The 22,811-nt window shown below is 39.8% G+C and overlaps 1 protein-coding gene across 4 annotated transcripts in view; it reads left to right on the plus strand.

Annotated features, from left to right (window-relative positions):
- COL4A4 (collagen type IV alpha 4 chain) overlaps positions 1 to 22,811 on the plus strand; it is a 146,156-nt gene that overhangs the window by 51,437 nt on the left and 71,908 nt on the right. For all 4 annotated transcript variants that reach the window (XM_043909826.1, XM_043909822.1, XM_043909825.1 and 1 more), the window contains exons 8-20: positions 1,439 to 1,507; positions 2,814 to 2,849; positions 4,840 to 4,902; positions 5,249 to 5,284; positions 5,820 to 5,861; positions 9,117 to 9,197; positions 10,018 to 10,071; positions 10,338 to 10,397; positions 11,722 to 11,766; positions 12,100 to 12,153; positions 12,927 to 12,996; positions 13,786 to 13,890; positions 19,359 to 19,523. In XM_043909826.1, the coding sequence (XP_043765761.1) occupies positions 1,439 to 1,507; positions 2,814 to 2,849; positions 4,840 to 4,902; positions 5,249 to 5,284; positions 5,820 to 5,861; positions 9,117 to 9,197; positions 10,018 to 10,071; positions 10,338 to 10,397; positions 11,722 to 11,766; positions 12,100 to 12,153; positions 12,927 to 12,996; positions 13,786 to 13,890; positions 19,359 to 19,523 (880 nt within the window). The remainder of the gene's footprint in view (positions 1 to 1,438; positions 1,508 to 2,813; positions 2,850 to 4,839; positions 4,903 to 5,248; positions 5,285 to 5,819; positions 5,862 to 9,116; positions 9,198 to 10,017; positions 10,072 to 10,337; positions 10,398 to 11,721; positions 11,767 to 12,099; positions 12,154 to 12,926; positions 12,997 to 13,785; positions 13,891 to 19,358; positions 19,524 to 22,811) is intronic.

Below are 22,811 nucleotides of genomic sequence, written 5' to 3' on the forward strand. Positions count from 1 at the left end.
TTCTCAAGGAAACTGGTGGTGTAATTTACCACAAAACTCTTTAGTTACCTCCATTTGGAAGCAAAGTTAAGTGCTCGCCTAACAGGGATTAACTTTGAAACTTGCATGTGCTTCATAGAAATGTGTTATAATGGCGCCTCACTCCAATATTCTTGCCTGAAAATTCCGTAGACAGAGAAGCCTGGCAGGCTGTAGCCCAAGGGGTCACAAAGAGTCAGACACGACTGAGTGACTGAGCAACCAACTTAACATGTATTAAGATATTAAGTAGGACAGTTCAGTTCAGTTCAGTGGCTCAGTCGTGTCTGACTCTTTGCGACCCCATGAACTGCGCACACCAGGCCTCCCTGTCTATCACCAACTCCCGGAGTCCACACAAACCCATGTCCATTGAGTCGGTGATGCCATCCAACCATCTCATCCTCTGTCATCCTCTTCTCCTCCTGCCCTCAATCTTTCCCAGCATCAGGGTCTTTTCCAATGAGTCAACTCTCCGCATGAGGTGGCCAAAGTACTGGAGTTTCAGCTTCAGCATCAGTCCTTCCAATGAACACCCAGGACTGATCTCCTTTAGGATGGACTGGTTGGATCTCCTTGCAGTCCAAGGGACTCTCAAGAGTCTTCTCCAACACCACAGTTCAAAAGCAGCAGTTCTTTAGCGCTCAGCCTTCTTTATATTCCAACTCTCACATCCATACATGACCACTGGAAAAACCATAGCCTTGACTAGACAGACCTTTGTTGACAAAGTAATGTCTCTGATTTTTAATATGCTATCTAGGTTGGTCATAAAAATATTAAATAGGGAAACTTTGGGGTGAACTTACATTAAGCTGTTTTGTTCACTTGTAAAAATTACTCTAAGTAAACAAACTTGCAGCTACATGCAAAAACGTTCTGAAAGAAACAGGTTATCTTTTTTAAAAGTTAATCTTACAAAGGGTACCTAGGCTTTGTTTTGAATACAAATTGTTAAATGGATAAAATAATTTTTTACTATTTCTGGGGCATAAATTATTAACTGACAACTTCAATGTTATTTACTTATAAGAATAATCCAAGTGCTATATGTACATTATGTTGTAAGGAAAAATGCAATTTTCCTGCTGAATAATTAGAAAATAGCTATAAAGTATTAACATTATGTATAACCTATATAAATATATAATTTATTTATAATGTATAATATATATTTGTAATATGTTTATGAATATATTAGTAGATATTCCATCTTAGGAGATTCCTTAATAGATCTTAAGCAATATTGAATAAGTATATATGAGTAACTGAGGATGATAATAATAATGAGAATAAAATAGTCTCTGCTAGTGAAATATGATTATAACAGTAATTTTATTGGTAATATTTCAGTTGCAAAAGAAAATACAGAAATAGTAATATGCTCTTTTCTTCTCTCAAGTGAATATTTTGTTTTCAGGGCCTTCCAGGAGAAAAAGGAGAAAAAGGAAATTCAGTGTTCATTTTAGGTACCACTAAAGGTATGCAGGTAAGCGTTATGATCAGGGTGGATTTCAAATGAATTTTTTTTCCATACAGGTAAACCCATGCAGAAAACACATGGCCTGAGATTTCCTTTGGAATGCTACAACAGGGATGAACCCTGTGGTCATTATGCTGAGTGGAATAAGCCAGTCACAAAAGGACACAAAATGGGTGATTTCCACTTAGAGGAGGTTCTTAGAGTAGTCAAATTCATAAAGTCAGGAAGTGGAATGATGTTTGTCAGGGTCTGGAGGGAAGAGGGCTAGGCAGCTCATATTTAATCAGTACAAAGTTTCCACTGAGGAACTGAAAAGTTTTGACAATGGAAGCTGGTGATGGCTGCATAACGTGGTGAATGTATTTAATGCCACAGAACTATGCACTTAAAAATGGTTGAAATATTAAATTTTACCATATTTATGTTTTACAGTGTATTTTACGTTTTGAAAAAAAAAAAGCCCATATTCAAGAGAATAGATACCCCTTGATTTTTTTTTTAAGGTAGGTAAAGTCTCAGGACAGAGTCACGAAACGGTAGATGAGCGCAAAGGCAGGTGTGAGAGAATTGCAATACAAATTCCCTTTACACCTGCTCTGGGGTGATAACAAAGCATCCGTTAAGGCAGCCAAGGTCTGCCAGTCAGAAGAGAGATGGTTCATCGCTGATGAAATGGAACCTTTCAAGTGAGGCTTTAGAAATGAAAGATGAAATCCCCTTTTAAAAAATTGATATTTTATTTTTATTGGACTATAGTTGCTTTGCAATGTTGTGTTAGCTTCCACTGTACAACAAAGGGAATGTATGTGTACACATTCCCTCCCTCCTGACCTCCCCCCACCCCACCTCCCATCCCGCCCCTCTGGGTCATCACAGAGCTCCAAGCTGAGCTCTCTGCTCACGGCAGCTTCCCACTAGCTGTCTCTTTTACACCTGGTGGTGGATGTGTCTCAGCCCTAATCTCCCCATTCGTTCCACCCTCCCCTCCCACCGTGTGTCCACATGTCCGTTCTCTACGCTGTGTCTCTATTCCCGCCCTGCACATTGGTTCCACGTCCTCACGACTTCAGCGATCTTTCCCTGGTTCTGGTTGGTTTTGACTGAGTAGAAATGCAGTTAGGGGCTTAAGAATAAAATCAGGAAAGCGCCTCACAGAGCCCTACCCACAGCTGTCTGTCCTACGCTGACAAATTGAACAAACTGCACGGACTGTCCAGACAATTCCTGCCTGTGTGTGTTTCTTCTTTTATGTCCTGTGTGTTTTAGGGGAACAGTGTTGCTCTTCTAATGCAATGTACTGCTACTGTTGCAGGGCGACAGAGGGGACCCAGGACCTCCCGGCTCACCAGTAAGTCTTCGGGGCAGGCCCTGAGCTTGTTTGCTCCTCAAATAACCTGTGGTCCCCGCTTGTGGGTTAGTAGGTCCCCACAACAACCCCACTAGCAAGACAGGTTACCTAAACTTGCAGGGCCCACTCTTGTTCAAAAATTATTACAGATTTCAAGATGATGACAGCAGAGCTTTAAATCAAACACAAGGCCCTACGTGACTGTGCTGATCACAGGCCCACAGAGCCATCCTTGAATCTCAGCTGGCTCCCGCTTACCTGCCTCTTTGGTCTTGTAGTGATCATTTGGTATTGCTCAGGTAGCCACAGTCACTTAATATTTAGGAAAATGTACCTCTTTGAAACTACCTAAATCATATATGTCCAGTGAAAGCAATTTTGCCTGCTGAATCAGTAATTGTATATGGTGTTTAATATTTTGCACCATCTTCTTGTTCCTGGAATATGTAATTCAGTGATTAGACTTGTTCCAATTCATCAATGTTCACAAGATTAAAACTGAAAGCAATTTTGCCTCCTAATGGTTCACAGTAATTTCATTTGGTGACTTCTGGCTGTTGATGGGATTATTTCCCAGGTTGGTTCTTTTCCTACTCTGGAAGCTAATTGCTATGTTTTCAATGAGATACCTCAGTGTTGATGTTAAAATAAGTAGCTGTTCATCCTCTAGGAGAGAGGAATGCCACTGCATGCTCACAAATCATCGGATGTGGGCAGGGTGAGCTGGAGAACAGAGTGCCTCTGTTCATACTTCTAGAACTGCCCAGCTATTACCTTTCCTTGTGAATTTTGTTGAAGACTGAATTGCCTTGATCTTGAATTGGGGACATTCCTATTCACGTTGATCTTTTGGGCATGTTGAAAGAATAGAGTATAACTACGTTAATGTTTTAATTTAATGTTCAGTTCAGTTGCTCAGTCATGTCTGCCTCTTTGTGACCCCACGGGCTGTAGCATGCCAGGCCTCCCTGTCCATCACCAGCTCCTGGAGTTTACTCAAACTCATGTCCATTGAGTCGGTGATATCATTTAACCATCTCATCCTCTGTTGTACCCTTCTCCTCCTGCCTTCAATCTTTCCCAGCATCAGGGTCTTTTCCAGTGAGTCAGCTCTTTGCATCAGGTGGCCAAAGGATTGGAGTTTCAGCTTCAGCATCAGTCCTTCCAATGAATATTCAGGACTGATTTCCTTTAGGATGGACTGGTTGGATCTCCTTGCAGTCCAAGGGACTCTCAAGAGTCTTCTCCAACACCACACTTCAAAAGCATCAATTCTTCGGTGCTAAGCTTTCCTTATAGTCCAACTCTCACATCCATACATGACTACTGGAAAAAACATAGCTTTGACTAGATGGACCTTTTTCAGCAAAGTAATATCTCTGCTTTTTAATATGCTGTCTAGGTTGGTCATAATTTTTCTTCCAAGGAGTAAGCATCTTTTAATTTCATGGCTACAGTCACCATCTGCAGTGATTTTGGGGCCCCCCAAAATAAAGTCTCTCACTGTTTCCCCATCTATTTGCCATGAAGTGATGGGACTGGATGCCATGATCTTCATTTTCTGAATGTTGAGTTTTAAGTCAAGTTTGTCACTCTCCTCTTTCACTTTCATCAAGAGGCTCTTTAGTTCTTTGCTTTCTGCCATAAGGGTGGTGTCATCTGCCTGTCTGAGGTTATTGATATTTCTCCCGGCAATTAAAAGCATCTTGATGTCTATTAAAGTTATATGTGGAACAAGTTTTCTCTGATCTCTGGGTCTTAATTTAATCTCAAATGTAGGGGTTAGGCACCCCCACCTGAGCACTGCTGCTTGCCTACTCTGTGCCCTTTCCCCAACTGTCAGGGCTGCTGTCCAGGACGACCCAAGAGGGCACGTGTGTCTGGAACTGACTTCTTCAAGGTCTTTATCTACCTGCGATTACATGTCGCTCTTGCAAGAACAATGCTTATGGTTTTTGGTAACAAAGGCTCTGATTTTTCTCCTGTTTAGGGATCAAGGGGAGTGAGAGGCCCAGCAGGCCCAGCAGGGTACCCAGGAGAACCTGGGTTAGCAGTAAGTACCGCATTGCTGATGCTGTTCCTCTAGAAGCCCTGACCTGACGTTTAAATAAAGCAGGAGAAAGCAGAATTGCAGTCTTGGGTCATGCAGAGGTGGGTCCTTTGTGAGACCTGATGAATCAGCGCACACCCACCATTATGAAAGCCAGTCCATTTTGAAGCACAGATCCCCCCTGGGGGTGGCATTGAGGCAGGGACAAGCAGCCCAGCTGTGGTAGGAAGTCCATTGTGCATGTTTCAAAATTAAGGGTTTCCTAAAGAAGAGCTTGGGACACCCAACAAGGCCACATTCCGATTTCTGTGACTGATGAGTGATTTGTGTGTTTTTGCTGTTGATTTAGGGACCTCCAGGCCCCGCTGGGAGTCCAGGCTTGAAGGTAGGCAGCCATGAGTAAGGTACACAAGTGAAGTCCATGTCCAACAAGATAAGTGACTGCTGATGTTTGTCAGAATCATGTCTTCCCTCTTTAAAATTCCCAAGTATTTATTTATTTATTTATTTTTTTTAGTGGAGTGCAGTTTATTACACCGGCGGGCCCAAGGCAGAGTCTCCTCTTAGCCAAGGGCCTAAAATTCCCTAAGTATTTAATAAATCATTGTTTAGTTGCTCAGTCGCGTCTGACTCTTTTGCGACCCCATGGACTGCAGCCCCCCAGGCTCCTCTGTCCATGGGATTTCCCAGGCAAGAATACTGGAGTTGGAGTGGGTTGTGATTTCCTTCTCCAGGGGATCTTCCCAAGTCAGGGATCGAACCCAGGTCTTCTGCATTGCAGGCAGATTCTTTTCCACTGAGCCACTGGGGAAGCCCTGTTTAATATACTTCAACAAATTACCTAACCAGAAGTCTTACTTGCTTATAGTTATTCTTTAATATTCAAAAGCAATGAGTTTCTGTTTTGTTTTCTTTTCCAGGGTAATCCTGGCGTGGGAGTGAAGGGGCAAATGGGAGACCCGGTAAGAATCCCATTTTGCACAGAGGAGCAGGTGTTAAAATGCATGAACTGCCCGTGTCTAGGAGGCAGTTCTGATTATCACTTAACTTGTGTTCATCGTCTCATCACTGTCCAGTTTTGTGGCCAACGATTTGTCTTTGCTGACTTATTAGGTTATCCTTACCCTTGGCTGTGGAATGACAGTTCTGACAAAATCGAATAGTAAATTCAAATTAATTTATATGACACACTTCCTCCTAGGCCAAAGAGATGGAATGATTCTGGGAATACATCCAGAGTAACAATTATGTTTAATTACAGATTTGTTTGACTTAATTTTACAAATTTCATTGGAATCCAAAACTTCACACATAAGTAGAAACATAAATAGCTGCAATCCAAGGCGTTTAGCTACACGTTCTTCCACTCCCTCCACCCTTCCCACTTATAGTCCTTTCTGCTGAAGTAGGACACTAAATAAGGACAAGCTTTAGCAAAGTGCTTTATGGTGGCTGTTCATCTAGAAGCAATCTGCAGTGCTTAAGAGTTGGTGAGGGGCTCTTTTAAAAAAATATTTATTTATTCATTTGTCTGTGTTGGGTCTTAGTTGCAGCATGTGGGATTGTGATTTTGTCATGTGGGATCTTTCATTGCAGCTCATGGGCTCAGTAGTTGCAGATGGAGGCTTGCGAGCTCAGTAGTTGCAGACTGCAGGCTTAGTTGCTTCCAGCATGTGGGATGCTAGTTCCCCAACCAGGGATCGAACGTGTATCCCCTCGCTTGTAAAGTAGATTCTTAACAACTGGACCATCAGGGTAGTCCCTGGTGATGGGCTCTTTCAACAACTCTGGGTAAAAAGATACTGAGCATCCACCCTGTGCCAGGCTAGGTTTGGTCCTGGGGGTGGGGCTTTAGTGAGACAGACCTGATACCCCCTCTCCTGGGGTCCCAGCATGGGGTTGGGTAAGTTACTGTACATCCATTTAACAGAAGGACTTGCCAAAAATATATTGGAAGACATCATGATGTGGGGAAGTGCAATGCTAGGCAGAAAGTACAGGTGACAAAAGGCTAAGCTCAACTTTGTAAAGCCAAAACAACAACAAAAATTATTAAAATCTACATGTAGAGTAGCATTCCTCAACCTTCACAGTACTAATGCATTATTGTGGGGCTGTCCTGTGCAATCTAGGATGTTTAGCAGCATCCCTGGCCTCTACCTGCTAGATGTTGGTAAGATTCCTTCCACTTCACTGTGACAACCAAAAGGTCAAACGATCTTGCCTAATGTTCCTGGAGGGAGGCACATCCAAACTCTCCCCTCCCTCCTCATGCCCCCCGACTCCCAATCTTGAGAACCACCAGCTTAGAGAAATGACTGGGGTAAAAATAGATGAGAACAATGTTTTCCAAACTTGGAGTATGTTTGTCAGAAACCCTAAACTTGTGCACCCCATTTTGAGAAATCTCACACAGGGAGGAAGCATTGCCAAGTTAGAGAACTCAGCACCAACACAGTTACACGTGTTTGCAAACTCAGGCCGTTACTCCTATAGTAACATGGAAATATTTGACTATGAGGTGGCTGTTCAAATTATCCGAAATACGCTTTTAAAAATTTCTTCTGGATTGTTAGGTAAATAAAGGCATAATTTTAAAATGTTGGTGCAGAGCTCTCACAATGCCCAAGACCATGTTGCCCACTCCATTTTCAGAGCAGACTGTCCTAAATGATTGTTACTCATATTTTCCTAGGGGGTATGATTATGGATCATTTACATTTTGTTCTTCATAATTTATCTTTTTGTACTTTTGACTGAAATGAATATATGGTACTGTCACAATATTAAAAAAAAAAACAAACCAGTAGCATGACCAACATTTGGAAGAGGCTCCTTGCTTGCCAGCCTATATGGGTTTTGTATAGTTTTATTCCAGTTATAGGAATAAGTATGGTTATCTTACCAATTCATATTATGTATTTATTAAGTAAGCAAATACACAGTGTTTATGCATTTGTTCAATTACTTATTCATGCAACAGATGCCACTAGAATGGCTGCTACACCCTCACTGTGTTAGCTACTAGGGTACATCAAGAAAAACAAACCAAACCCACATCCCTAACCTCCTGGTTCTTCTGTAGTTTCCCAGGTGTGGGTGGGAATTGAATTATTGGTTGTATTTTTTCATTTACTTTGCAGAAAGTAATAAGCATTTTATGTGCATTATGTATTCAATAAAAGGATACTTTGAGGCAGGCGGTATTATAATCCCCATTTCACAGAGAAGGAGAGAAAGATTTTGAGGAGTTAAGGAAACTAAGGATAAGGAGATTTTAAGAAACTTGCCCGAAGGAACCCAGTCTAGTAAGGGCCTGGTTTCTACACACAGGTGACAACCTGACCTATCACCTGTTTTTAACACAAGAGGGAAGATAATTCCAGGTGCAAAATAATAGAAATATTCAGAAAAGTATGAAATAACTATCTTCTAATTAAGGGTGTGTTTTCATTGTATTGTGGCAAAACCAATCCAAGGAACATTTTTTTCTTGTAGAGAACAACATCTTTAATGACCTAAATGAAAACTCTTGACTCATGATTTCCTACAAACAGATGTAAAATATTAATGAACTAGATATAACCTAAATCAAACCAAAGTGGAATAACTTAGTAAGTGATAATATGTTATTATGAAAGATTATTGCATAGGTGTTGAAAATCAGGTTTTTTTAAAGAATTTCTAGTATAATAGGAAAATGTGCAAAAAATATTGTGACTTAAAATTTTAATAAAATATAAAAATATAAACTGTATTATATATTTAAATGACATTATATAGTTTTACTATGATTATAATATATTTTAATATGTTCAAGGTACCATTTAGTCACATATACATGTATGTGCACATGCATACTGTGCACATATATGTGTATGTATACATGTGTATATACACAAATATGTACAAGCACATGCACACCAAAAGAACCATACCAAAGTTTTAATAAATATTGTCTCTGGATAGTAGGATTATGGATCACTTTTATTTTTTAAATTCATTTTTAACAATAAGTATGTATTATTTATGAAAAACAATAAACATTTAAAATTAAGTGACATATTTGCCAAGTTTTTTATTTTAAATCTGTGATACATGTTACACAGGATTATAAGCATTATATCACAGTTGTGAAAAGCTTCTTTGCTTCAAATTTCATTTCAAAATAAAGTTAAAAATGGCATTCTTATTATCTTGATTTTTATTTTTTAAAGGGTGAGGTTGGCCAGCAAGGTTCTCCGGGACCCACTCTGTTGGTGCAGCCACCAGATTCTGGTCTCTATAAAGGAGAAAAGGTAATTCTCAACTCATATGATACTTTGATAAAGTAGTCATAGCCAACATTTTCTGAACACGTTCCCATGCCAGCAAAAAGCTGAGTACCTACGTGCCACACTGCCTCCATCACAAAGCAGCCTTCACAGATTGGTACTATTATTAGCTCCACTATACAGAGCTGAAAAAAGGAGGCTTGGAAAGGTTTACCAGTGTTCTCAACTGTACCCAGCTGTTGAGTGGCAGACCTAGCTTGGGCTGCAAATGGTGACATGTCCTCTAGGATCTAGTCCCCCATTCGTGTCTTCGATATGGTGGCTGAAAAGACCACTGGAAATCCAGTTGTCCTTTAGACGTTACATATGGATCTGATGCTTGGGTCATTGAAAAGGTGACAGTTGCATAGGGCTGGGCACATAATAGACTCTTGGCAAATGTTAATTCCTCTGTCAGCCTCCAGCACTGATGTTACTGATGCCATGTGCAAATTCTCCTATCAGTTTTCAGTTACTGGATTCAATTTCACTACGTTGTTCAAAATGAGCCTCTCCTCTCAACAGCTACATTCCCAGCTTCCATCTCCTGCCCTGGTCCCATGGTGGCTCCCGCCCCACTGCCCCTCCTCCATGCCCCAAGAGGCTACACTCTCACACAGAACCAGCCTGAAGAGTGTCAGGTTTAAAGGTGCCCTTGGATCTTAGTTGTTAATTAGCAACAGTTGAAGGTAATCCTTTATTAAAAAGTTAGGAGAACGGTTGTTGAAAGAGGTAATTTCTGAAATGGGTGTAATTCAGTATGTTAAATAAGAGTAAGGAAGATTATATTCTTTGTCAATTTTAGGGTATTAAAGGAATGCCTGGAATGACTGGAACTCCTGGACCACCAGGACCCAAGGTAGTTTATTCAAATAATGTTAAAAAATGTGTATGATGTACTACCTTCATTTTTAAAAATTTTACTTGATTATTATCCTTGCTTTAAATGCTGATCTGTTACTAGAATTTTTCACTATTTTATCATAATCATGTAGGAAGACTATTCCAAAGTATTCATTTCCTTTAAGTTGATGGCAGTAACTTTTATTTCTTATTTTGTTTTTGCATTCCATATTGCTGAAATATAGTTGCTTAAACCCCTCTAAATGTTGTTATGTTTTTAAGGGAGAACCTGGTATTGGGAGAAAAGGAGAGAAAGGGATTCCTGGGTTTCCAGGACCTCGGGTAAGGACCCTTCATGCTATCTTTAACTTCAGTGAGTTTGGAGGCATTTCTCTCTCCCATTTTTATAAGATTCAATCAATAATTCTGAGAGCTCAAAAGTGGAGATTTTCTCAAAGAGGAGTACTGTATTTTGCTCAGCAAGAATTGAGTGATAGCTAAAGCCCCCAGAGCATCCCTTCTGTGGACATCATTTGGATAAAACAGGCAAGCAAAAGATGGGAGAATTGGCAGGAAGTAACGGGATCATGGTCAAAGGCATGATTTTTCCAGTAGTCATATGCAGATGTGAGTGATGGACCATAAAGAAGACTGAACACTGAAGAATTGATGCTTTTGAACTGTGGTGTTGGAGAAGACTTTTGAGAGTCCCTTAGGCTACAGGAAGATCAAACCAGTCAATCCTAAAGAAAATCAACTCTGAATATTTATTGGAAGGACTGATACTGAAGCTGAAGCTCCAATACTATGACCACCTGATGTGAAGAGTCAACTCATTGGAAAAGACCCTGATGCTGGGAAAATTGAGGATGAGATGGTTGGGTGGCATCCTTGACTCAATGGACATGAGTTTGAGCAAACTCCGGGAGGCAGTGAAGGACAAGGAAGCCTGGCATGCTGCAGTCCATGGGGCTGCCAAGAGTTGTACACAACTTAGGAGCTAAACAATAACAAAAATGGGATCATGACATTTTCTCACTGGCTCAGTGTCAGTGTGGTTGTAGCTTGGAATTGTTCAGTTAAGCCTATTTGACAAAAGAAAGTACTGATCTATGGACAGTAGCTAGAAAAAAGTACAGCATCAGGCCTCAACATCTCCATACCTGTCACTAATGGGATCCCCATTCACAGAGTCACGATGAATGCCAGACCCCAATAGGCATGGGCGCTCAGTTTATTTGACTCCAGATTTAGTACTTAATGAGGCAATATTGACTTCCATAGTAATTTTTATTGCTGATAATGCATAGAGCAACTATTAATCTCCAGACAAATTATATTGCAATGATTTAAAGATATTTAGCTCAGTGAAAGCATTACATTAAATAAATTGAAGTGGAAGAGCAATAAAAACAACAAAACTATATTCTTAATTTATAGCACTGGAGAGGACATGATTTTTTTTTAATAATATTGAAGAGTAATTAAAATAGCAAATGTTATAAAGAAATGGAATCTCTTTTATGTTTATTTCCTTTATTCAGTTATCTTTGTAGGCATGATTAAAAGTCCCAAAAGCAATCTCATAAGGTGAAAAATGATTCATTGAATTGGTTTATGTATTTTTATTTAATTCTACTTGTGTTGATTTTTGTGAATTTATTAGGGGGACCCTGGTTCCTATGGATCTCCAGGTTTTCCAGGATTAAAGGTAAATGTATACCATTACAGAGATGATAAATACATTTTTCTTTAGTAGATGCAGTTTAGTATCATTCAAAGGTTGTACCAGGGCATGTAGACTCATACACAGTAATGGCAGAGGAAACACATTTATTTTATAAATTATATAATTTTTCTGTGGGTGCAAAAACTAGAGCACAAAACTCTCTGATGCAACCTAAAACAGTGTTAAGATTTTGTACAGAATCTCAGGGAGCATGTGTCATTCAGATAAAATGAGAATGAGATAATTTGTCAATGAGATAAAATGTCACAATCACTTTTTTTTTTTAAAAAAAGGCATGCTTTTTGTTACTTGTAGGGGAAACCAGGACTATTTGGAGATCCTGGGTCATTTGGATTTCTTGGCCCAAAGGTAAAAAAGTGAGCCTATTTGAGTACAATCTAATAACAACTTATATCCCTTATCTATCTAATTTATTTTTTAAAATATTTCAAAATATCATTTAAAAAATGAGTCAGTTTTGCATATATTATTTTAATGCATGTTATAATGATTATATTTTACATTTGTGAATTGATCTTTTTGAAGCAGATGAAAAGTACTGAAAGTTTCAAAAATTCCATAGGGATCATATAAGTATCATGATTTAAAACAGAGGCAACTGTGGAGAACTCTTTGCTTTGACCACCACTATAATTTTTCTTTCCTTTCTAACCTCTGACCTCACCTTCAGCACTTGTGCGGGACAAGCCATGGTGGCATTGAGATGACACAATTAAGGAGGGACAGTATTTGCTGCAAAAAAAATGTAGGTTCAGATGCTATAGGCAAAGAAACCATTTGTCCTAGAGTGCCTAATTAGACATTAATGCTTATTATAGATCGAAGAAATTCCATGGCTTCAGAGGTATCTAGTTTATGGGCATGGAATCATTTTTGGAATTTGGATTTTTTTTTTTTTAGGGAGAATTTTGTTAGTTGGTTGTTTACTTCTGCTTATAGGTAGGAGGTTACTTATTTTTGTTCCTCTTAGAACATCATCAGTTATTTATTTCTCTAGTCAGCCTACAGGCTTTATTTCTTATACGAATGTACTCTTGGCCCTTCTAATATTTACTTAGTGCCAGGAAACAGGAGAAGAATATTAATATTTCTAAGAAAAGTGAATGAATGAATGATTTCAGGGAGATCCTGGAGACCGTGGGCACCCAGGACCACCAGGGGTTTTGGTAACTCCATCTCTTCCACTCAAAGGTTTGTGTTCCATTTGACTTCTCTATCAATTATGCTGAAATGGGATTTAAGTTGTCCTGAAAGAAGAGTTTGGTCCACTCTTTCTGTACTTTATACAGTAGGTGGGCTAAATATATGAACTTTACCATGAATGCGTAACTGTTGTTGTTCAGTCGCTAAGTCGTGTCCAACTCTTTGCAATCCCATGGACTGCAGCACACCAGGCCTCCCTGATCCTCAGTATCTCCTGCAGTTTGCCCAAGTCCATGTCTCTTGAGTCAGTGATGCTATGGAGCATCTCATCCTCTGTCCCCTTCTCCTCCTGCCTTCAGTCTTTCCCAGCATCAGTCTTTTCAAATGAGTCAGCTCTTCGCATCAGGTGGCCAAAGTATTGGCTTCATAATGTGTAAATTATACAAGTGCTAATAGAGATGTACATTTTTATCATCTCTATCAGCATAAGACATCAAATTTTATGTTAGTGTGTAAACTGCCTGCTGGGATTTTTATTATGTTACCTTTCAGAAAGTAGGTGTTTTAATTGCTAAACACATTTAAAACCATTTGACTAAGGCCTGCCACAATGCTGCCTCCAGGAAGAAGGCAGCCTCAATCAATGACAAATTTAGTGCTACTTCAACTTCACGTGTCTGTGGGGGAGGGTCTAAAATACTGCATTTTAAATGTGGTGAGAAACTGCAAAACCGTCTCCCAGTTGTATTTGAGCAAGCCTCCCAAAAAGTAATTGTGCATGAATTTTCTAATGTATACATATGTTTGCTACATACATGATGTCATTATTTTTGGCAGGCCCTCCAGGGGATCCAGGGCACCCCGGCCGCTATGGAGAAACAGGGGCTGTTGGACCACGTGGTCCTCCTGGTGCCCCAGGTAGACCAGGGGAAGCCTGTGCAGGTATGAATCCACTGGCTTTTACAGCTCAGGTTTGCTACATCCTCTTCCACACCAGGGGTTCTCCACTCTAGCTGATACTAAAATCATCTTGTTGTTTAGTCGTGAAGCTGTATCTGACTCTTTGTGAACCCATGGACTGTAGCCTGCCGGGCTCCTCTGTCCATGGGATTTCCCAGGCAAGAATACTGGAGTGGGTTGCCATTTCCTTCTCTAGGGGATCCTCCCAACCCAGGGATTGAACCTGCAGCTCCTACCGCGTCTCCTGCATTGCACGCGAACTCTTTTACTTCTGAGCCACTGGCAAAGCCCAACTCATCTTAGGATTGCTTCAAAAATACTGATGGCTGAGCCTACCCAGACCAGGAGTGTCGGACTCTCTGGGGGGATGGATGCACCCAGGCATCTACTGTTATAAAATCGTCCCCCTACTTCTAATGTACAGCTAGGATTAAGAAGCACAGAATTCAAACCAGTTGGCTAATTAATTGGAGAAAACCCAGGTTCCTAGACTGCTGCTCAGAAATATTCAGTCACTATCTTAGGGGTATGATAAGAAGCATCTATGTATAATGGGCTTCCCATGAGTTTGCATGCATGCTAAGTAGCTTCAGTGGTGTCCAACTCATTGCGACGATTTGGACAGTAACCCACAAGCTCCTCTGCCCTTGGGATTCTCCAGGCAAGAATACTAGAGTGGGTTGCCGTTTCCTTCTCCAGGGGATCATCCTGACCCACAGATTGAACACACATCTCTTATGTCTCCTGCATTGGCATGAGAGTTTTTTACCAGTAGGGCCACGGGGGAAGCCCTCCCACAAGATTACCACATGCAGATAAGATTTCAAAACCACTGCTAGGATTAGAGTGTCCCTTTGGGTTTTTACCACCTTCTTGGAAGGCTCTCCCTGTGGATATCTAGTTGTTAAAATTTAGTTCATCCACCTAGGCCCCAACTTAAATGTTCTGTATGAAATGTGGAAATACAAATTGTGAATTAAAAAGTAGGATTTTGATTCACACTTAGTTAAAAAAATAAACAAAAGCCACAGTTCTCTCCTTCCTTCCCTCTAAACCAAAAAACAACAGTCTCATCCCCCACAGAAAAACCCTATGGCTCATGGTCATATTGAGAAATAATCCTATTGACACAAGGACTTTCAACTTCTTCAAGTGCTATCTTAGTTAATAGTCTCAGTGATATTAGGAATAGAAGTTTACAGGATATTTTCATTCTGTGAACCCAGGAGAATTGATTAAACATGTGAGGAGAAAGGTCTGGGATAAATGTAATTTTATTCAATCTGTCTCAAGTTATGTTTCCTGAGGAGTAAAAAGTTTTCTGAGATATTCAACCATGAACTACAGAGTTCTTGTTTAATCTTCCATGAAGCTGGCTTTCACTTGAGAGAGAGTCTGATGACCATAAAGTCAGTAAATAAAGCTTTGTTTAGTTCATTTACTCTTTAGACACTGTAGCCATGGTTTAATTGACCCAGGACTATATAAATCATATAGACTACTCTCAATCAGGAGGCACTAGGCTCTCATCTTACATTTCTCCTTTCAGGCTTGTTTATAATAAAATAGTGTTTCCAACAGATTGAAATCAAAACCCAGTGGGAGTAAGTAACACATGTCTCTAGGGAATTTCAAACCAAGTATAACAAGAAGCCTCTTTATCCTAAAAATCTTCTGAAAAAGAATTAACCCATATTTGGACTTAAACCCATAGTAAGAAGTAATTTTATATGGTATAATATTTATATTACATCATGCACATATATATACATCCATACATACATATGGTTAAAACACAAATCTCACAAAATATTATCTGTGGGTTATATGAGACACTCCCTTTTCTATTCCATTCTTTGCTTTTGGGAAAAAAAAAGTTTTAATGCTGGCCACAACTTCATTGATATCGTGTCCTATCGGTGGGTGATTGAGGCTGTGATGTGCAACCCATTCTCCCTGTTGGAAGCTGGTTGAGCTTTTTCCCTGGCCCCGGGGCGAGACAGCAAGCAGGCAGCATTCAGGCTCATTCCAAGTCAGGTCTTAGGAACGTTATGAAGACAAGATGGCAACCAGGTCCATAGGAGTACATGTTCATTTTGTTTTAAGGACACCCATGTATGTAGCCTTTATTACACCTATTCAATTTTATAATCATCTATAGTATTTACCGTGAAGTTTTGGAGTCAAACACCTGTGATTGAATCCCAGCCTTCACAATCGGTGTAGTACGGTGAAATAGTTATGTGTTTATACAGTGAACTAACAACGTTTCATGTTCTAGTGCTTACAAGCTGTGTGATCTTGGGCACTTATTAAATCTCTCTGTTCTTCAGTTTTCCCATCTGCAAAATTGAGTTCTTATTACAGTTGAAAGAAGTAATGTGTATAGTTTTTAGAATACAACTTGGCATAAAGACTCACTATGTTAGCTGTTATTAGCATTTCTTATACTGGGCCTAAATTTACTGTGCCTTATCTATAAGGTACAACCTTTACAAAGTTGTTTGAGGAGTAAAGCTAATGTCTGAATGTATATGTAAAGCCTCAGCACATATGCACACAGGAATGAAAGCCATCTATTTACTTTGGGTGCTGCATTACTGATGACAAACAGGGTTCCAATTGTCTGTTGCTAAACAAGTAACCCCAAACCTAGTGGTTTAAAACAACAACATTCAGAATATACCCTTCACTCTTTCCATGGTTCAGGAATTCAGGAGGCATTAACCCAAGTGGTTCCATAGCAAAAATTTTCATCTAGTTATAGCTGTAGATTAGCTGGAATAGAAACATGAGGACTGGCCAGGTATCTCTCTCATTCGTCTCTCATATAGTCTCAAAGCTTGCTGTGTGGCTCTGTGCTTAACTTAAGACTTCCTTAGAGCATGCTGGCTTCCAAGTGATAATACTGCTTCCATGGTGGTTCAGGACTCCAGTCCCAAGCATTTCAGCTCACAAGGCAGAAGCTGAATCGTCTTTAATGATCTGGCCTGGGAAGCCATACAGCATCACTCCTGCCATACTTGATTAGTCCAAACAGTCACCAAAGGCTGCCACATTGCAGGGGAGGGGGATCTGCACTTCTTGCTAGGAGAGTGTCTGGGTTCTGCAAGAGCGTGAGAAGCGAGAGCTATCAGGACGCCATCTTTAATAATGACCATCTTTCATCCGAGAGATTCTGGTACTAGGTGTGCTTAGGAGGAAGCAGCTAGGAGAAGTGGTCGCTGTCACATGAGGGCTTCTGGCTATCTTTAAGCCAAAGCTGTCAGTATGGGGTGGGTGGAGTAGGGTATCAAGGGGAGGCAGGATTCAGCTGCTCCTGCATTACTTTGACTTCCCCTGAACACACTGAATATTGCTTTGACTTCCCCTGAATTTCCAATCCTTCGCTGAGAACTTGCTATAGCCAGATATTACTCTAAGGTCCTTATGTGGGTTATTTTGTTTCATCCTCATTAGGAGCCTCTGAGGAAGATGTAGAGAATTAAATAAGTTACATAACCTACTTTGGTACCTGTGGCTGGAGAGACAGAAGTGAAGTGAAGTGAAGTGAAGTTGCTCAGTCGTGTCCGACTCTTTGCAACCCCGTGGACTGTAGCCCACCAGGCTCCTCTCCAGGCAAGAATACTGGAGTGGGTTGCCAGTCAGAGGCCAGGTTCAAATCTAGCATCTCTATGCTTTCCACCAACCTACGTGGTTATAGTATTTTACCTCTACATAGATAGTTATATGAGTCCAATTTTTTGGCTATGTTAAGAAAGTATGCTCCCCATTTAATCTGAGATTAAAAGATTAGAAGACTATCTCCATATAAGCATATTATAAGCATTCCCAAATGTCACATTTTAGTATCTAAAAGGCAACACCAATTTTCTCATTAAATTCTCCTAGTCAATGATAATTATAAAAACACAGTGCTTAAAATTATATGCTAGATACCTATCTGAGGGCTACCCTAAGAGTTCAGATGGAAGAGCATCCACTTGCAATGCAGGAGACCTGGGTTCGATCCCTGGGTCAGGAAGATCCCCTGGAGAAGGAAATGGCAACCCACTCCAGTATTCTTGCCTGGAGAATCCCATGGACAGAGGAGGTTGGCGGACTACAGTCCGTGGGGTCGCAAAGTGTCAGACACAACTGAGCGACTAACACACATACACACAGACACCTATCTGCAGGATTTAATGCATTACCTCATTTATTTTCTCCTTATTTAAAAATTTTATTGAAGTATAGTTGCTGTACAATATTATAAGTTATAGGTGTACAGTATCAGTCAGTTCAGTCACTCATTCGTGACTGTAGCCCTCCCTGTCTATCACCAGCTCCCAAAGTTTACTCAAACTCATGTCCATTGAGTTGGTGATGCCATCCAGTCATCTCATCCTCTGTCATCCCCTTCTCTTCTCACCTTCAATCTTCCCCAGCATCAGGGTCTTTTCCAATGAGTCAGTTCTTTGCACCAGGTGGCCAAAGTATTGGAGTTTCAGATTCAGCATCAGTCCTTCCAATGAATATTCAGGACTGATTTCCTTTAGGATGGACTGGTTGGATCTCCTTGCAGTCCAAGGGACTCTCAAGAGTCTTCTCCAACAGCACAGTCCAAAAGCATCAGCTCTTCAGTGCTCAGCTGTCTTTATAGTCCAACTCTCACATCCATACATGACTACTGGGAAAACCATAGCTTTGACTAGACGGACCTTTGTGGGCAAAGTAATGTCTCTGCTTTTTAATATGCTGTCTAGGTTGGTCATAACTTTTCTTCCAAGGAGTAAGTATAGTGCTTCACAGTTTTAAAGATTATGCTCCAGTTTTAGTCATTATAAAATATTGGCTATATTCCCCATTTTGTACAATATATCCTTGTAGCTTATTTATACATAATAGTTTGTTGCTCCCTACCCCAATATTGCCCCTCCCTCCTCTCCTCTCCCCACTACTAACTACTAAATCATTTTCTATGCCTTTGAATTTGCTTCCCTTTTGTTATATTCACTAGTTTGCTGTATTCTTTAGATCCCATGTATAGGTGATATCATATAGTATTTGTCTTTCTGTGAGCTCATATTTTAATTCCCTGAATGTACTGATATGTTTGTTCAGGTTAGGTCCTATTAAATTATCAAGGTGGAAAGATTTTTAAAGTAAATTTAATTAAATAATATATACTTCTTTTCCAATAATTCCAAAGAATGGACAAAAAAGTAAGAAAACTTGATTCCCCAAATCTTCCTTATTATCACTTGTGTTCTTGTTTCACAGGAGTTGAGGTATTTTGATGGCTGGTATACTCGGTTATTTTTAAACTACAATTTTTTTTCCTTAAAAAAATCCCACAGCCTAAGAAAGATGTACTGATTTTTATTTCTTCCACAGAAAAAATTTTTGAGAGTATTAATGTGAGATTATCTGAGAGTATGTATGGTTTTCATTGTTGATTTCTCTTGGAGGCATGACAGGACCTCCTGGGCCACGAGGGTTTCCTGGTCACCCAGGATTTCCAGGGGCAGCTGGTGTTCCTGGAAGAGCTGATTCTGCTCCAGGAAAACCAGGCAACCAGGGACCAACTGGGCTGCCTGGAGTGCCAGGACTGCCAGGACCTCCAGGATCAGATGGTAAAATGCTCTTCATTCACATTTCATAACATTTATGTTGCATTTGATATTTGCAGTATCATCCAGAAAATGTGACTTTCCAAATTTTTAAAAAGTTGTCTAATATTTCATAAGCCAAGTTAGTGTTATTAATAATACAAAAACATAAACTGATATTAACCTACCACATCAATTAAAGTATGTGAAAATATTCAGTTGAGAATTTAAGTGTGATGATAGAATTTTGTAAATTAACACAGTTTTAATTTTTTGAATATAGTTTTTATTTTTATGAGTCATATGCAGACCAGATTTAAGAGTCAAACAGCTCTATAAAGCCTTTTGTGAAAAATAACCATCCCAGGCAACCCCTTCTCCTATTCTGTCCACCCTAGGGGCAATTATTTCCGTACAGTTAGCTGAATCTTCTGTTATTTGTCTTTTATGACCATTTAGCAGACATGTGTCTCTATTTCTTAATTTTTCAGTTTGAGCATTATCATTTGACTTTCCTGTCCGCAGATGAATGGCCCTCTTTCCTTGCCACACATGCACGTTTTCTATTTCTACAACCTATCAATACAGTTATCATCATTATTTTAGTTAAATATTTGGTGTTTATATTGAAGGATTATATAAATATTATTCACTGGTTTTGTCATATAATAATATATATTGCTTTGTGCTTTCCCAGCATAGCATTTAGTTAATAATTGTCTTACATTCTTTTTGTGTGTTTGCTTGGTTTTCAATGTACTTATTGCTAATTCAACCTCAAATCATCTAGAATTGTATAAATCTCTTAATCATGCATTCTAACTCATTACCAGTTTTATCTCTGAATAAGTCTCTTCTGGAGCTTTATGACTGTTCAAGTTAGGTCAGGTTACAATTTCAAAAGCTGATGCTAAGATCCTGCCTTGAGATCTTCCTTCATCGTTATCCTAGGAATTGTGTCTCTACCTCTCTGTCTGTCTCTGCCTTTCTTTCTTTGGGTTCCTTTTTCCCCACAACTCACATATTTCTTCAGTCGCTTTTGGTTTAGTTCAATTGCTCAGTCATATTTGACTCTTTGCGATCCCATGGACTGCAGCACACCAGGCTTCCCTGTCTATCACCAGCTCCCAGAGCTTGCTCAAACTCATGTCCATTGAGTCGGTGATGCCATCCAACTATCTCATCCTTTGTCCTCCTGCCTTCAATTTTTCCCAGCATCAGGGTCTTCTCCAGTGAGTCAGTTCTTCAGGTCTGGTGGCCAAAGTATTGGAGCTTCAGGTTCAGCATCAATCCTTCCAATGAATATTCAGGACTGATTTCCTTTATGATTGTCTGGTTTGATTCCTTACAGTCCAAGGGACTCTCAAGAGTCTTCTCTAACACCACAGTTCAAAAGCATCAATTCTTCAGCGCTCAGCTTTCTTTATAGTCCAGCTCTCACATCCATACATGACTACTGGAAAAACCATAGCTTGACTAGATGGATTTTTGTGGGCAAAGTAATGTCTCTGCTTTTTAATATGCTGTCTAGGTTAGTCATAGTTTTTCTTCCAAGGAGTAAGCGTCTTTTAATTTCATGGCTGCAGTCACCATCTGCAGTGATTTTGCAGCCCAAGAATATAAATTATGTCACGGTTTCCATTGTTTCCCCAACTATTTGCCATGAAGCGATGGGACCAGATGCCATGATCTTCATTTTCTGAATGTTGACTTTTAAACCAGTATTTTCACTCTCCTCTTTCACCTTCATCAAGAGGCTCTTGTTTTTTTTCACTTTCAAGCACAAGGGTGGTATCATCTGCATATCTGAGGTTATTGATATTTCTCCCAGCAATCTTGATTCCAGCTTGTGCTTCATCCAGCCTGACATTTCTCATGATGTACTCTGCCTATAAGTTAAAAAAGCAGGGTGACAGTATACAGCCTTGACATACTCCTTTTCCAATTTGGAGCCAGTCCATTGTTCCATGTCCAGTTCTAACTGTTTCTTGATCTGCATACAGATTTCTCAGGAGGCAGGTAAGGTAGTCTGGTATTCCCATCTCTTTCAGAATTTTCACAGTTTGCTGTTATCCACACAGTCAAAGGCTTTGGCATAGTCAATAAAGCAGAAGTAGATGTTTCTCTGGAACTCTCTTGCTTTTTTGATGATAGAACAGATATTGGCAATTTGATCTCTGGTTCTTCTGCCTTTTTTAAAACCAGCTTGAACATCTGGAAGTTCTCAGTTCATGTATTATTGAAGCCTCACTTGGAGAATTTTGAGCAGTACTTTGCTAGCATGTGAGATGAGTGCAATCGTGTGGTAGTTTGAGCATTCTTTGGCACTGGAATGAAAACTGACCTTTTCTAGTCCTGTGGCCACTGCTGAGTTTTCCAAATTTGCTGGCATATTGAGTGCAGCACTTTCACAGCATTGTCTTTTAGGATTTGAAATAGCTCAACTGGAATTCCATCACCTCCACTAACTTTGCTCATAGTGATGCTTCCTAAGGCCCACTTGACTTTGCACTCTCTAGGGTGTCTGGTTCTAGGTGTGTGACCACACCATCTTGGTTATTTGGGTCATTAAGATCTTTTTGGTATAGTTCTTCTGTGTATTTTTGCCACCTCCTCTTAATATCTTCTGCTTCTGTTAGGTTCATACCATTTCTCTCCTTTATGGTGCCCATCTTTGCATAAAAGTTTCCCTTGTATCTCTGATTTTCTTGAAGAAATCTCTAGTCTTTCCCATTCTTTTGTTTTCCTTTATTTCTTTGCATTGATCACTGAGGAAGGGGCTCCCTTGCTATTCTTTGGAATTCTGCATTCAATTAGATACATCTTTTCTTTTCTCCTTTGCCTTTCACATCTCTTCTTTTCTCAGCTATTTGTAAGGCCTGTTCAGACAACCATTTTGCCTTTTTGGGTTTCTCTTTTCTTGGGGATGGTTTTGATCACAGCCTCCTGTACAACGTTACGAACCTCCATCCATAGTTCTTCAGGCACTCTGTCTATCAGATCTAATCCCTTGAATCTATTTGTCACCTCCACAGTATAATTGTGAGGGATTTGATTTAGGTCATACTTGAATGGTCTAGTGGTTTTCCCTTCTTTCTTCAGCCTTGTCTGTTGGTTTACTCTCTCATTATGCTTTGTGAGAAAGTGTATAAATTTTGGGATATTTGAAATACCTTTATTCTACTGTGAAATTTGATTGATAGCTTGGTTGAATATAAAATTCTAGATTGCAATCATTTTTCCTTCAGGTTTTTGAAGGCATTCACTTTCCTTTCTTTTTTTTTTTTTTTTAGTGTTGTTACTAAGAAGTTC

Source organism: Cervus elaphus, chromosome 8, assembly GCF_910594005.1.
Source record: "Cervus elaphus chromosome 8, mCerEla1.1, whole genome shotgun sequence".
NCBI lineage: Eukaryota > Metazoa > Chordata > Mammalia > Artiodactyla > Cervidae > Cervus > Cervus elaphus.